The 17,467-nt window shown below is 39.2% G+C and overlaps 1 protein-coding gene and 1 pseudogene across 1 annotated transcript in view; both read right to left on the bottom strand.

The window, feature by feature from the left end:
- rfc5 (replication factor C (activator 1) 5) overlaps positions 1 to 17,467 on the bottom strand; it is a 79,219-nt gene that overhangs the window by 8,111 nt on the left and 53,641 nt on the right. Inside the window, exons 7-9 of the mRNA XM_063034597.1 lie at positions 15,166 to 15,247; positions 14,947 to 15,076; positions 11,645 to 11,722 (exon numbers count right to left, since the gene is read on the bottom strand). Of these exons, the coding sequence (XP_062890667.1) occupies positions 11,645 to 11,722; positions 14,947 to 15,076; positions 15,166 to 15,247 (290 nt within the window). The remainder of the gene's footprint in view (positions 1 to 11,644; positions 11,723 to 14,946; positions 15,077 to 15,165; positions 15,248 to 17,467) is intronic.
- Positions 940 to 1,728, bottom strand: LOC134338547 (ER membrane protein complex subunit 2-like; annotated as a pseudogene).

Below are 17,467 nucleotides of genomic sequence, written 5' to 3'. Positions count from 1 at the left end.
TGTACTCTGATAAACTTTATTTTAAACTTCGACATGACTAATGACTACTTGAAAACAAACTAAAAATTGCTGAGAGGCTAAGTAAGGGAGTATCACACTCTACGACGTGCTTCCAACTAACTGAATTCCAAGTTGAAAAAGTACATTTATTCCTTTATTACAAACCAACAATAAAATCATTCCACTCTTCCGTAACTCACGTAAAACAAAATGAGCGTAATTGTATCAAATTCAAACAAAGACAAGCAGAAAAATATGCTCTCCCCCTCCCCCTTTATATGCTGCAAAAGTGAACAGGTGACTATTTGTTTACTTTAGTCCCCACCAAATGCTGCATACTGCCCGCTAACCGCCTCCCAAACCCAAGTGACAAATTACCTTAACACAGAGTGAGGATGCACAGCATACAGACAATAAATAGATATATGGTTTCTACATCCCAACCCCTAATTATTAAAACACTATAATAATTACAGCTACGTATTACAAATTAGGAGACATGAAATCTTTAAGGATAAACATTTACATATTATCAACACATTTTAATATTCATGCTAATATCTTCTTTCTTCTTTAAACAGTCATCTAGACCAGAGGTTTCTAGTACTTAGCCCAGTACAGAGTGATCTTTACCACCACCCTCTGTCAATTCAGTAAGTCAAGTCAATGTCATGAAGTCAAACAACCAAAGTAAGTGAAGCTTCTACACCTGTAGCTATAGCTACTCAAATCTCTGCCTCCCGTAGAAGACAAGATCTTGGTTATAGGCCTGTCCAGACAGCCGATCTTGATCTTGATGCACACCTGCTGCACAAATCCTCTTCTGTCTGGAAAGGTTTGAATCACTCTTCCTGAGATCCATAATTTATGAAGCACTGTGTTATCAAATATAAGCATAATGTCTCCTGGGGTTCATGTGGCATTATGGTCTTGTTGATTCTAAAAGTGGAATGGCACCCCTCTTCCCCAGGCTAGATAGTGCCCTTGGGTACTTCTTGTACTCAGAACCCAGTGTGCTTGGGAAAAGTACTTTCAAGAGACTTCCAGGTTTTCAAATTCACCTTGAGTGTATTTCACCTCTGTGCAATGCTGACAGTAAAATTGACTCTGAGCGTTGGTCATCATAAATTCTTCCAAGAAAAATGCAGCTTTTTTCATAATTGTGCTCATTGAAATAAAGCTCTGTTAGTCCGTGCCATGCCTCTTGATCTCCAACAAACTGTTCCAGATAGTCATTCACTTCCCAGATGGCTTCAGCGGTTTCCATGTTGCTGTGTTTGTTGGATCATCTTGCAGTATTACATTGTACATCTTGTTGGCATTATCAAACCTTTCAAGTGATTCAAATCATGTGCCGGTCTATCACTTCACCCCAGTGGCTGCCTGAAATTGCTTGTGGAGTTCATGCAGACATTGCAATGCCAAATTGTTACGAATGTAGTCAAGGACAGCAATCATCACTTGTTCATGACTCAAATGTCATCCACAAGTTTTGAAGCATAATCGTTGATCGACTATTCACTAACATCAATAATCTGTTTACTATTCTATTGTTCTCATCTCACTTTTCTCAACTTGTCTGTCACATATTTCCTCCCAGGTCACATCAAACATCTCTGTAACTGACACCGTATTGTCAGCTGCACCTTCCGCTGGTACTTTAACCTGATGAAACATTGACTCACGTTCTGCCACGATCACCACCGGTTCCTTTCCGAATCTGGTCATTACTCCAATCAGTGAGCTAGTAAGATCTCAGCATTAGTGATGTTCCCTGAAAAATCGCTCAGCAGTCAAACACAAAATGGAGTTTCCTTTTTCTGGGGTGATAAACAGGTGTGCAGCATGGTGTAGAATATACCAAACTTTCCCATCACTGCATACCAGACCCTCCGCACGCACGCTTTCGGCAGAACCTTTGGAGATGATGTCCTTCGTGAAAGTTGTGTAGTCAGTGTGAAATGACAAATCCCTGTTAAACCTCTTCCTTAGATTTAGAGCACGCTGTTCTGTCATCTTCCTATTATTTGGCATGTCAATCTCCTTTCTCAAAGAAAAACTAATCTGGTAGTGGCCATCCACTAGTTTTGAAAATTTGCAACCAGCTCCATGAACTCATGCTCTTCTCTTGACAAACCGGGTTGTTCATCCTGACTGTATTTAGGGAAGTTTGCTTTAAACTGCTACTGCCAAAGCTCATCCAAGTTCAAAACTCAGATCCTGTTAACCGTCAGCTCTGGCTACGCACATTCTCTTTCATCACCATTGACTCCTTTCAGAAGTTCATTCACAGTCCAACCAACATTGTTCCAATTGCATCATTAACACTGCGAATCACTTGCAATGACTTCAATACCTTAGGCACATTAGTGCCTATCAGCAGCTCGACTTCTGAATCAAACTTTGGCAAACAGACATGTTTCAGGTGTGACGGGATCCTGAATTATCCCTTATGAACTGTGCTTTTAAAAAGAGACAGCTGTACAGCACAAACATCTTGTTATCAAGAGAGAGAGAGGCGAAGGTTGCTCACAGTTTGTTTGGAATTTCTGCAAGGACCCTGCTAGCTTCTGAGTTCCTACAGAGAAAGAAGGGAGGAGCTACTTGATGGACAGCTGGTGTTCAGCATGGTGAGATAAATACAAGGTCAGCTGGTAGACAGACACATGATTTTGGACACTGGATGAGCTTTGTTGTGCCCACAGAAAGGTGGGTTTTTAGACGATCGATCAGGAGAATCGATCAGTGGCTCTCGCAGTGTGGAAAAGGTGTGACCAGTGGGAAGTTATTAGTGTGTCCAACCCTCGCCTGGGTTGATAACGCCACCACAGAAAACGGTCCCCTTGTTGTGGTCACATTCGGTGACTACTAAAGGATTTCGGAGGACAACGGGAAGAATTGACGGCATCGGCTTACTTGGGCAACCACACCTCTCTCTCTCCATCACAACTCAATATCACGAACTTAACTGACCTTTACTTATCATCGTAAAACTGTATCCATTTACACTTAGGCTTGAAGAAGCTTGGTTTATATATATATATATATATATATACTTAAAATCATTGCTAGCCTGTTTGATTTCTCTGAATTTATATTACAGTATTGCGTAGTAACTAATAAATAGCATTAGTTAACAGCAATACCAGACTCCAAGGTGTTTTCCATTTCTGCTGGTTCTTTAACCCGTCACAGGGTACTATCCCGGAGATCCCTCTGTCATGGAATGTTTCCTCTGTGGACAGGCATACTTTCCTGCATATAGACATTTGGTAGTTCACAATAATTTTCACCATCTAAGCCAGCCACTTCCAATCCTGAAACAATGTAGCTATTCACAACCTTCTCTTGATCCATGGTGCACAAGATAATGCGCGTCCTTTTTTCCTGTGAGGTTGAGCTTGTTAACGAGGCCCACTGTGCAAACAACTGTTGTGCTCTCTTGCTCCTGGAAACCACAAGTAACCACTGTCTTGTTACCCCTCTTAGACTTGACTCGTACTAGAACTGTGGGAAGGGTACAATCATGATCGCCAGCCCCTGCAAGGCATCTGGATACCACAGCACTGCACACTACTGCATATGATTCTTTCAAGACTTGCTCTGATTCTGCTCTCCTTTCCCGTGAGTGGATATGAAGTACGCTGGGATGCTTAAAACTGCATACCTTGCATGAAAGACGCTTCCTTCAATCTTTGCTGATGTGTCCTGTACACAAACAACCAAAGCCGACACCATTTTACTTTAGGAAGAAAATCTTCTCACTATGAGCCCTTTTCTCCGGCCGGGGGCACAAATCCCAACGTGTCCACACCCTACACTACAGTGCAGACAAACCCTTTTGGCTGATGAAACTATTTTCCTCTCTTTAGTTTCAGGTTAAGTTTTTTAGCTTTACTTCTCAGTGGCCACAGTAGTGACAAAGCTGGTTCCTTCAGCTCTAGAATGAAGTTGTGACTTTTATTCACACCTTTGCTTATTGCCAGTGATGGAGCATCCTGTACGTTCCCAAACAGCAGGTATGTTATATTCTTTACTTGCCTTTCAATAAAATTAACAATGTCAATGAAAGTAGCCCTACGGTTGTGCTTTTCTTGCAGTTCATAGGACACCCTAAGCTTAAAGAACAGTTTCTTTATAAAGTCAACAAATTGGCATGCATGTCCATTCCAGCTCTCCCATGCATTGCATTTCTTCCACAGCATTGCAACAGCCTCTAAGAAAAAGACTATAATCTTGAAGAGCTTTCACATCTTCAGATTTGATGGTTACCCACGAAAGAACTTTTACCATGGTGGTGGGTGGAATTTTCTGTTCATTACCAAAGCCTTAGATTTGATATATTCTCTCTTAGGGTCAACATACTGGTAACTTCTAACAAGTTCTCTAGGGCGACCCCTAGTGTACTGTTCAAGGAAATAGAGGCATTCACTATGGTTGTCAGTTTTGCTTTCACTGTTTTTAAAGGCCTTCATGAATGGACCACGATTGAAGATTTGAATCTCTCTTTCAGGCAAAGATGAAAGGCGTTGTTATGACAATAAGGTTATTTTATTTTGCTTTCTCATAATATCAAAAATACTGTTCTGATCTCTATAGTCAGAAGCAAGAGTTCTTCCACGTTATTAGTGAATGTTCCCTGAACTGTTGCGTCATGACATAGGTTCAGAGTGCCTCAATAGTGCAGGCTGAGAGTAAACGGTCCTGAACTACCTCTTCGGGATCTTTTTAAAAACGCAAACACGAGGAAGTCTGCAGATAATGGAAATTCAAGGAACACACATCAAAGTTGCTGGTGAATGCAGCAGGCCAGGCAGCATCTCTAGGAAGAGGTAGAATCGACGTCTCAGCCCGAAACGTCGAATGTACCTCTTCCTAGAGATGCTGCCTGGCCTGCTGTATTCACTAGCAACTTTGATGTTTGTTTCTTGGGGATCTTGTTCATGTTCCCTGACACTTGAGGAATGAATAAATCAGTACTGGCATTGGGTGTTTTTGTTTTTCTTTGTGCCTTTTCAACATAGGAATTCATGCCATTGGACTGTTCTGTTGCACCATTTTTAGCACCTGACACACTTGAAGCCCTCAGCACTTATGCCATTTGTCCGGCAATTTCTTCCTCCAACTTAAGCTGTTCCTTTCTTTTCCACAGCTGTTCCTCTTGCTCTTCCAGTGCATGTTTGTCCTTCAATAATCATTGACATGCTAAATCAGCCTCTGCTTTAATGCATGCAGAGGAGGTAGTTGATACGGAAGATGTTCTTCCTGCAACAGAGCTTCATAAGCTAGTCCTTCTGCTTTCAACATAGGACGCACTGTCACTTCGTTTCACATTATCTTGTATGTTATCTGTTGTATCTGGAGTCATAACATGCATTGGAACTTGAGAAACATTGTCTGTTGTAAGGTGAGGAATGTCTTCATTTATTGCAGCAGCATCAGATTGAACATGGCCATCAATGTGAAATGCTTGAGCTAGCCATTGTTTCATATCCTCTTTGAATGCACTACTGTCTTTACCAATCAATGCTTATGAACCATTCACTTTGTTTTTCAAGTTCATCCTCGGGCAGCTTAGTGGCAGCTTCACAAAGGTTAGTCAAGTTCTCAAACTGAGATTGCACTTATGAGCCATTTTCTTGATTTTTCATAAGCTCCTTAATTAATGGTATTAAACCTTTGACTTTGTTCACATTTATTTTACATTCCTTTGGAAGACTTTTGCGACCCGCCATTTCAGAGCCACCGACATCAGTCCAATCCTTTGATCCACTCATGTTCACAGAACGCGCTGGCAGAATTCTGTTCAATCAACACAGGCAACAAACACACTATTCGCACATCAAACAAACCAAATAAACAGTGTTCAATTCAAATGTCAGCAACCTGGACAATATTTCAGCAAACACGAACTTTACAAACCACACAAGAAGCCAGGCCTTTCAGCACTCCAATAAAACAGAACGACAAAACATCAGGAAAACACCACACAATCAAGCTACGGTCCCCAATGGACAGGCAACATTGACCACTCAAACTGTGTTCAATCCATAAACACACAGCATGAATCAACACAAAGCCACAGGTAAGCCTGTTGCTTCAGCTGCCCACATTGCCGATGTGCCTGCTCAGTGTTGTGATGGTAGTTATCTCAAATAACTGCAAGGAATTTCTTTACACTCCCTTGTGTTGAAATTCTTTTTCCACCAACAGGTCCGAGCAATCCTCTTTGTCCAGAACGTGAAACACCGTGTGAAGTAGTCTGTGCTGATGGCTTTGCCATAAACTGGTGCTTGTTTGGTATACAAAATTTTTTGTTGACAAAATGTAGCAACTACTTGAAAACAAACTAAAAGTCACTGAGAGGCTAAGTGAGGGAGTATCACACTGTATGACACGCTTACAACTAAATAAATTCCAAGTCGAAAAAGTACATTTGATCCTTTATTAAAAACCAACAATAAAATCATTTGACTCTTCTGCAACTCATGTAAAACAAAACTAGTAAAACTGGATCAAATTCAAAGGCAAGCAGCAATGAAAAATAAATGTTTATTTTAATGCTGCATGCCGTCCGCTAACTGCCGCCCATACCTACATGACAAATTACCTCAATTCGGAGTGAGGATGCGGAACGCAAATACAATACAGACAATAAATAGATAACACGACTCCTAAAGGTGGTACTTGTAGACAGAAGGCACATCAGCTAGATTTATAAAAATTTTCCTTTACTAAATTTGAACCCAGTCTTGAAAGTGGCTCTCAAACTGCACTGGGCTTAACTACAATTTGAGCACACTGCAATTTGAGCAGCGTCTCAGTTTGTTTCATATTGCTGTTTGTTAGCAATTTTAATATGCAAGCCCAGTAGTCAATGGGCTGATTTACAAGGGTCAAAATGAACTATGCAGTGAGGCCAATTCTGATTGAGTGATTTTATTAATGGAATATAGGGCACATGACACTATGAGGAATGAAAATTGTAGTAGATTGCCAGAGGGTACAGAAGTTGGGGAAGGGCTGGAGGAATTGAGGCAACTGAGAGGCCGGGGATCCATCAGGCATTCGACTGTAGCCTTCAACTGAGCACATACAATTGGCCCTCCTTATCCGCGAGGGATTCGTTCTGGGACTCCTCGTGGATATCAAAAAGCGCAGATGCTCAAGTCTCTTATTCAAACTGTCTCAATGAGGTGGACCTTAGGACCCAACGGAACCCTGGACCTTATTTAACCTGTCTCAGTGCGGTAGACATTAGGACCTGGCGGCGGAGCTCTGAATCCGCATTGTTTCTGTTCACGAAAATAATCACGATCATGATTGAAAATAAAGTGGAAATTATAAAGCGATCGGAAAGAGGTGAAATGCCATTGGTCATTGGAAAAGTGTTAGGCTGCAGCTGGTCAACGATCGGAACAATTTTAAAGGATAAAGTGAGAAAGGCCCTGCCCCGATAAAAGCTACAATTATTACTGAGCAATGCAGTGGTTTAATTATTGGGTTTTGGGGTGTTGGGTTTTTAATCCTCCACATCAACCTGGCTCGGGAGCGGTCTGTCACTGGATCGAACTCGGGAACTTCTGTTCCCAAGCCCGGCGCTGAAACATACGTTTCTTGAGTGTTTTATATGCATAGAAAGGTAAAATATATACTATATACTAAGACAAATGTTTGACTAACTGACGCTAAATAATACCGGATGTACCTGTTCCGACTTACTTAGTAAGAGAACTCCCGTTTTTCTTCTGATCCCAATCCACGATAACGTTTGCATATCCTCCCGTATACTTTAAGTCATCTCTAGATTACTTATAATACCTAATACAATGTGAATGCTATGTAAATAGTTGTTATACTGCATTATTTAGGGGACAATGACAAGAAAAAAAGTCTGTAAATGCTCGAACAACAAGTGGTGGAAGAACACTTGCAGGTTTTTTCGATTCACGGTTGGTTGAATTCGCGCATGCGGAACTCGCGGATAAGGAGGGCTGACTGTACTCTGCTTTGATTATGTGGCATAGGACCTCGTTGGTCACTAGATCTATCTGGAAAAACATTCCTAGTGCCCAAATGACAGAGCTGTTCCTCATCTGGGCATATCCATTGCAAAAATATGTTCCTAGCAATTCCCCACCTCTATCACTTTAAACAAGCAGACAATAGACCTTTTATTTAAGAGCTAGATAAATCTTGTACAATAAGACCTCCTGCACCATAGAATCAACCTGGCAGGTGGGATCAAAAGCATCACAGAGTATACAAAAGCGCCCTTACTGTGCTTCTGGCAAAGGTATTTGAGGGACGGGGCACAAAACAATTTTCTATTTCCCACTGAAACTAATCTATGTTTCTCCCAACTTTCCACCTAGCCCTGGTCCTGCCCCTTCCCATCCATGACACAACCCAAGAAAAAAGAAATCTTGATCTTAGTCAGATTAAGGAATGGAATTTATCAATGCACAATAAAAATGTTTTTAAAAGGAACAAGATTTGTACATATATTTAAATAAATATTGTACAATTGCTCTCCTCAACTTTTACTAAACACGATTGATGGTTTAGACTGTTATTCTAATATTCAAGCTCAATATTACCTTTTCAAAATGTTTACTAATTTACAAAATATCACTGATCTGCTTATTTCTCTATCAGTTAAATGCTCTATGTTACTAATGTAAATGCTATTATGTTAAATATCTGTGGTGCAAACACAGTATACTAGATCAGAAAATTAGTTATGATACACAGACAATATTGTTTAGCATATTTCATTGTTCCTGTGGAATTGAATCATCTGGATGATTTCTTGGTAACTACAGTTGTCATCATCATTATTTTGTGCCATGTCATAGCAGGCAGGCAATCATGGACCCATGACCATGATTGTTCTCAGCAAATTTTCCTACAAGGGGTTTACCATTGTCTTCCTTTGTGCAGTGTCTTTACAAGACAGGTGACCCCAGACATTATCAATACTCTTCAGAGATTGTTTGCTTTGCGCCAATGGTCACATAACCAGCACTCAAGATATGCGCCAGCTACTCACACGACAATCCACCACCTGCTCCCATGGTTTCACGTGACCCTGATTGGGAGAGGGGGCTAAGCAGGTGCTACACCTTGCCCAAGGGTTACCAGCAGACTAGCGGAGGGAAGGAGCACTTTACACCTCCTTTGGTAGGGATGTATCCCCACACTGCCGCCTTAGGTAGCTACAGTATATTTTCTATAATTCAGACCAACAGCTCAGGTGCAGGATTAGAAATAAAGGCTATTCTAGTTCTGGATTTTAAATTTCATTTGTGTATAATAAATACACTCACTAGATAAAAGATACAGCGAGCTTATAAATAACTAAAACTAAAGAAAGTCAGAATCAGAATCAGGTTTATTATCACCGCATGCGTTGTGAAATTTGTTAACTTAGCGGCTGCCGTACAATGCAATGCATGATAATATAGAAAAAAAGTAAAAGTATATATATGTATATTAAATAGATTAAAATAGTGCAAGAACAGTATCATATATTAAAAAAGTGAGGTCATGTTCATGGGTTCAATGTCCATTTAGGAATCATATAGCAGAGGCAAAAAAGCTGTTCTTGAATTGTTGAGTGTCTTCAGGCTTCTGCACCTCCTTCCTGACAGTAACAATGAGAAGAGGGCATGCCCTGGGTAATGGGGGTTCTTTAACAATGTACATTGCCTTTCTGAGGCACCGCTCCTTGAAGATATCTTGGATACGATGGGGGCTCATACCCAAGATGGAGCTGACTAATCTTTACAACTTTCTGTAGCTTATTTTGGTCCTGTGCAGCAGTACCCCATACAAGACAGTAATGAAGCCTGTTAAAATGCTCTCCATTGTCTAGCCATTAACAGAAATTAGGCCAGGTATAGGAAACTAAATTTTGACTGAAAGTTATAACAATTGACAAAATCTGGAAAAGATAGATCACTGAAAACCCAAATCTAGATTTAAGGATAATCCTACCCAGAAGTAAATATTCACATGGGAAGAAACTCAAGAATTTAAGTATAGTATAGTAAGCCATCAGCAAAACCAACTTGTTATCTTCTGCAATTTGTATTTTGAAATCTAGAAACCAAACATCTTAAAATAGCAAATAGTTTAAGCCGCATTTCCATATAAAAGAAATTATAACAATGTAGTTTTTTTTAAGGCATCCGTTAGTCTTGCGAGACCATGGATCTGCGCCTGGAAAGTCTTCACTCTCCACGGCACAGGCCTGGGCAAGGTTGAATGGAAGACAGGCAGTTGCCCATGCCGCAAGTTTCCCCTCTCCATGACACTAATGTTGTCCAAGGGAAGGGAAGGGCAAGGGCCGATACAGCTTGGCACCAGTGTCGTCACAGAGCACTGTGTGGTTAAGTGCCTTGCTCAAGGACGAGGACGCAACACACTGCCTCGGCTGGGGCTCGAACTCACAATCTTCAGATCACTAGTCGAATGCCTTAACCACTTGGCCACAAACGTAGTAATCAACAACTAACTATACCATTGAAGAGGGTTAACAATCTACAAGCACTTTTATCTCTACAGAACATGCATCTCATACAGCATTTTTATCTATTCATGCTGTGCCAAAAAAAATCAAATTACTTGATGCAGACACTACTGTTATAAAGGCTCACTGAAATAAGAAATTTATAATATAATAAAAATGGCAACTAATCTCATGTTGATCAAGACAAAAGTATTGATTAGAATAAGTACAGCAGTTTAGCAGTTTCATTTAAATCTTTGGTTATTAGTACACCAAACTGAAAACCTATCATAAATATTGAGAATGTGAATTCAAATTTATTAAAAATGTGGAAGCTGTTTAAAACAAATAATAAACTATTAAATTCTCACAAATAACGTATTACGTCACTGCTATCCTTGCCACCCTTACTTCACAAGACTATTCCAAACAGAAGAAGCCATTGAAACAAATTAGATAGATAATTTATGCCACCAATAACCATATCCCGAATGTAATACAAGGGTGAACTAAGAAAGTTCCCTGCAATGTTTGAATAGTCACAGCAATTTTTAAAAAATGCCTAGCTGAAAGGCTGGATGAGACTTTAATATATTATGCAAAAAATGTACATAGTGCACTTAGTAAGAACTGAAATGAAAAGACAATTCCGGCAATCTGACTTGAATGCTACCAACTGAGCCAACTGTATTCGTACCATACAACTAGGCAGCACCATGAAATACAATTTTGAAGTAATTAGTCTTTCTGAGAAACTAACTTACTACATCTTATTAATTTCACTTGCCTCCCTGCAAACTGATGAAAGTTGATTTTTGTTGCAGCTGGTGATATATTGGATTTATCTGAATGTAAAATAAAATGGAAGGGACAATACAAAAATGTCGTATTTTCCTCATTCTTGATCTTTACTAAGGTAGTACAGTGAATGATACTGGGAATAGTACCAATCTAGTTTAATAACAACTTGCCAGAAAGATGAGTCTATGAGGTATTAATACACAAAAATTGTCAACAGATTCTTGGTAAGCATATACATTCAATATTTATAATATAATTTTTATAAAAAGTTATAAAATTATCACATGCAACAAAGCTAATAGTTTGTTTCATGAGATTCAATCTTCTTACCTCTGTGAACAAAAGTATGAACCTCAGTCAGAATATCATGCAGGGCTAAACCTTTTAACGTCTTTAATTCCATGATATCTGAAGAAAAAGTCAAGGCATTTAAATAAAATAAACGTTCCACTGATTCACCCATCAATTAAAAAGTCAAGCAGCCTGGCAAACTTGACCATTACACGTGATGAAACTTGCTAATAATGTTTGTATCCTTGCATATTATGTGAAGTACTTTGTACAGAAGTAGTTTATACAGTGAACTGGGGAACACGTTTATGCCTTGAATTTGAAAGACTAACTATTTATATGGGAATATAAACATGCTAAAAGCTTAAGTCACTGACTGTAACTAATTTTTAAAAAATATATTTCACTTTTAAATTTATTTGAACTTGACTGCATCTGTACAGGTTTCCAAGTATATTAACTGAGCAGAAGTTCTATCTGTCTGCGAGTTATTTTGAATAGTTATTAAAATGATAATGATATGCAATAAATTAAAAAGATGACGTAATAGTATGGCAATACAAATCTTCAGAAAGGCCACAGCTGGTGCAGTGTATCAAGTTTTGCACTTCTCAATAGGAAGGACAGAAATCAAAATAATTGGAATTCTACTGGGTTAGAGAAAATACAAATATAACACTAGACAAGACTGGATAAGGCATGCAAAAAAGAGCAATGCTGCAATAAATTTGGGGGATTTCAAAATGCAGGTAGATTTTTGAAATCAGGTTGGTGTTGGACCCCAAGAGGGAATTTGTAGAATGCCTATGAAATGTGGCTTTTTGGAGCAGCTTGTAGTTGAGTCCTTCCGTTAGTGTTCTGTCACTAACAGAAGACCAGAAATGTGAGGGTGTCAGGGAGCAGAAATGGGAGTAATTGCTATTAGTAAAGAGAAGGTGCTTGGGAAACAGAGAAGTCTGAAGGTCAGGTAAGTCACCTGAACCAGATGGGCTGTACCGCAGGGTTCTAAAAGAGGTAGCTGAAGAGAATATGGGGGCATGATCTCTTAAGAATCAGCAGATTCTGGAATCATGCCTGAGGATTGGAAAATTGCAAATGTCACCCCACTCATTAAGAAGGGAGGGAGGCTGAAGAAAATAAATTATAAGTCAGTTAACCTGACTTCAGTGGTTGGAAAGTTGTTGGAGTCTATTATTAAGGATGAGGTTTCAGAGGCACAAAATAGGATAGAATCAGCATGGTTTTCTAACAGCACTATCTTGCCTGACAAATATGCTGAAATTCTTTGAGGGAAATACAGGCAGGATAGACAAAGGACAGTCGGTGGATGTTGTTTATTGGATCTTCAGAAGGACTTTGACAAGGCACTGCACCAGGCTGCTTAAGATGATGTGGATAAAGGAACTGATGTCTTTGTTGCCAAGTTTATGGACGATACGAAGATAGGAAGAGGGGCAGGTAATACTGAGAAAGCAGGGTATCTACAAAAGTACTTAGATTGGGGGAATGGGAAAAGAAGTGACAGATGGAATATAATGTAGGGAATTGTACGGTCATGCATTTTGGCAGAAGGAATAAAGGCGTGGATTATTTTCTAAATGGGGAGAAAATTAATGATGAACTTGCAGATTGTGTCAGTGGTAAGGAAGGCAAATACAATGTTAGCATTCAAGCAGACTAGAATATAAAAGTCAGGATGTAATGCTGAGCTTTGTAAGGAATTGGTCAGGCTGCACCTGGAGTATTGTGAACAGTTTTGGGCCCCTCACCTCAGAAAAAGAAAGAGTTAACATATCAGGAGCATTTGATGGCTTTTGGCCTATACTCGCTGGCATTCAGAAGTATGGGGGAGGGGATGTCATTGAAACCTATCAAATATTGAAAGGCCTAGACAGAGTGAATGTGGTGAGTAAATTTCCTATAAGTGGGGGGAGTCTAGGATGAGAGGGCACAGCCTCAGAATTGAGGGACATTCATTTAGAACAGAGATGAGGAAAAATTTCTTTAGCCAGAAAGTGGTGAATCCGTGGAATTCATTTCCACAGATGGCTGTGAAGGCCAAGTCATTGGGTGTAGTTAAGGTGAAGGTTGATAGGTTCTTGATGATTCAGGGCTTCAAAGGTTACAGGGAGAAGGCAGGGGAAAGGGGTTGAGGCATAATAAATCAGCCATGATGGAATGGCACAGCACTCGAATGGCCAAATGGCCTAATTCCGCTCCTACATCTTATGGTCTTAAGACTGTAGGCTGCTTCTATCTGAGAAGAAGTTTAGTGATGATTTGATGGTTGCTTAAATTGGTACAGGACACATTGATGGACAGTTTCTCAGGATTCAGAGGTTTATAGACACAAGCTTAAAAACGATAAGTTCCCCTTATTCTCACTTCCATATTCCAAAGGATTTTCCCTACTATTTCCACCATTTTCAATATAACACTGCAGCTAAACATTATCCTTTTCCTCCCTTTCCGTTCTCCAGAGATCATCTCCTCTGCAAACCACTTGTCCACCCTAGTCACTGATCAGGAGTCGTAACATCCAAGTTTTCCCACTTCCTTTCCATTAAGCAATATCCCAAGCACTTCAAACAGGTAAACCACCACTATTTTTTTAACTTCTTTGAAATTAGTATCCTGTAAACACAGGTTATGATATGGTTTCCTCTATATTTGGTCACCCAAATGTAAGTGAGCCTATTACTTTACTTTTAATTCTCCATCTCCTCTCCACTCTACCCAAGTTTGACCATTTAGACTATGCTGCTGATTGAGCAATTCACAAGCTTCTTTTAGCATTCAACAATTTCAGATAATGACTGCTTGCAAATTTTTGTATAGTAGGATCTGCAACTCACATCTATACCTTCTCCCATTATTACACATTTCTGCCTTGCTCCATTTATTTTCTTGTTTAATCTTCTTTGCCTATATCACACTTTGCAAGTTTTCCTTCTGCTTCTCACTTTCGTTTCCTCTGCACTTGCTTAAAACCAAGTTAATTCTCTTACCCTTTTCTGAAAAGACGTAATGAAAAGTCCCCAGTCCTAAAGAAGATCCTCAGCCCGAAACATCAACTGTTTATTCATTTCCATAGATGCTTCCTGACCTGCTAAATTCCTCCAGCATTTGGCCTGTTGCTTTGTAATGAAAAGACATTGACTTGAAATGTTAAGTCTTCCTCTTGTACAACGGCAAAGGTTGCCTGGTCTATTCATTTTGTTTTATTAGCAACTGGTTGGGTTGAAGGAACTATTTCCATGTAATTCTGTTTGTTATTTTAAAATAAATGAAATGCTCTGTTAACAGTATGTAATGTCTTCTGGCTTCAGTTAAAAGGATACTCTTATATGCAGTGGTGAAGTCTTTGTTGAGCATCCAATCAAGGATGTTTGCGATATCTGATTTTAGTGGATGACCCGTGCAGGTGTACACTGTATCCTCAGTCACTTTGTCATACGCCATGTTTGTACTCTAATAATTGAGAATACAATTGCATTAGTTTCAGTGCAATCAACAAATAACCAACAATTGTAATCCTGTACAATATAAAAATAGCTCACTTGCAAAATATTCAAAGATCGTCGCATGTCACCATTGGAAAGAGTCAAAATAGCCTTCATTCCATCTGGAGTTATGTCCACTCTGTAATGACATGTATACAACTTATTTTCCTTAATTTATCGGTTATTGCAGATCAAAAATTTATAGGAGCTTTTTTATTCTTGTAGATCCTTGCAAGATATTGCTGATTAATATTCATGTGACGTCCTGGACTGGGCCTGACTGAAGTTAAAAAGACAAGATAAAATTTGCTCAGCGGAAATGGTATAAATGCTTTAAGCCTGAAATGCAAAAGAAAAATGTTAGAACTGCTCAGAAGGTCTGTGAAGGAAAACACAGAATTGATGTTCTTAATAGATGAGTTTTCATCAGAACTGATGTCATGATGAAATGCGATGGCCGTTAATTAGCTGTGATAAGCATACATCTGAAATATAATACTTCGTAGTTTTCTGCAAACTTAGAACAAGTGCAGGCCATATTTGATTAATAAAGGGTGGAACCAAATTTATCTAACCGCCCCTACGTGTTGAACGCCTTTATAATTGGAACTCATTGTAGCAAATGAAAGGCGGAAACACAAGACAGCTAATAATATTGTAAATTTAGATGCAAACTGGTTAGCATATCTGCTGAACTACAGAAAACAGTGGTGATAATGGACAAGTGCCTAAACCGGAAGGTGTGACCAGTGGAATCTTTCACTAGGCAGCAACTATTGATCTTAATAAAAAGGATTTTGATGATTGGAGAGAGAGCTGAATATCCATGTTTACTGCCAAAACTAAGCTAGGTACTATAATCACAGCAGATGGAAGTTTCACATTATAAGCAGTTTGCGTGAACAGTCAAAACAACGGCACATGAATCTCAAAGGTGGCACATGTGAGATTACCCACTCTGGCCCTACAGAATTCAGAATAGAGTATTCTGTAAATGATGAATCGAACTGAAGCAGTGAAGATTCCAATGGACCAAGAGATCTATGCTCTAGATTACTAAAACTAAGTGACCTTAATAAAAGTAAAATACATTAATTCAGAAGGTAATGGAAATGCTGGCCTTTTCTATCCCCTTGTAGCCAGTTATCAAAAGTACAAAGCCCTATAAAACAACACCAGTAATATTATGAAGTTTTGGCTTGGCACTAACCCTTTCAGAAAGACTTAGAAACTTAAACAAAGTGCAGTGTAGATTTATACCAGAATGAAACTTGTCACAGAAAGGTTAAATTACAAGAGAGATGACATATACTTGGGTTTCAGAAGCTCCAGGGGCATATTGATTAAGAAATTTAATAATGTATTAAGGGAAAACTAACAAGATTTTCTGCTGGTTATAGAGTCTAAGGAGGTGGGGGTTGGGGAACCAATATCTCTAGAGTAAGATCTTTCAGAAGCAAGATTAGGACATCTTCTGAGCATGGAAGTTAATAGAAAGCAGAAAAATGGCAATTAGTGTCATGTCAACTTAAATCCAAAGTGGAATAGAATTTTGATACCTAAAGATATGCAGTGATGTGGAGTACATATTGGAATTTAACCACACATCAGCCATACATTTAACAAATGCTGAACAGACAAGTAAATCTAACCTCAGTGGAAAAAAAACACACAGATCACCTCAAGAATCAGTCAATGGTCAATACTAAACACCCAGCATGAATTGATAAAGAAAATTTATCCAAATACTGCCAACATAAGTGGTCATTCAAAAAGGCATTTTATGAAGAACATCCCTGTGGGCCTACTTACGAAATAGAAGTACGTGATAGTACAGAGAAGTTACACTTTAGTTCAAAATTTGCTGAAGGACAGGAGCAGGGATTAGCAGAGAAAAGATGAAGAGAAGTAAAACCAGAACATGTTGGAAACAGTTGACAGATCAAGCAGCAAATGAAAGTCAATGTTTCAGGCCTGAGACCTTTGGTCAGAACTACTTTTGAAGGAGGACCTTGCATCTTAAAAGTTAATACTGTTTCGCTTTTTGTAGATTCAGTCAAATACTTCCAGTATTTCCTGGTTTTAGATAATGAGACAAAGGAACAGAATTAGGCTATTCAGCCCAACAAGTCTGCTCTACCACTCCATCATGGCTGATCTATTATTCCTCTCAACTTCATTTGCCTGCTTTTTATCCGTAATCTTTGACACCTTAACTAGTCGAGAATCTATCAACCTTTGCTTTAAATATACTCAATGACTTTATTTACGAGGCCATCCATGGCATTGAATTGCACAGATTCACTACCTTCAGCCAAAAAAAAATCTCCTTATCTCTGTTCTAAAGGACATCCTTCTA

This window comes from Mobula hypostoma, chromosome 27 (assembly GCF_963921235.1).
Source record: "Mobula hypostoma chromosome 27, sMobHyp1.1, whole genome shotgun sequence".
Taxonomy (NCBI): domain Eukaryota; kingdom Metazoa; phylum Chordata; class Chondrichthyes; order Myliobatiformes; family Myliobatidae; genus Mobula; species Mobula hypostoma.
The sequence above is the reverse complement of the archived record's forward strand: the minus strand, read 5'-3'. Positions and strand labels throughout refer to the sequence as shown.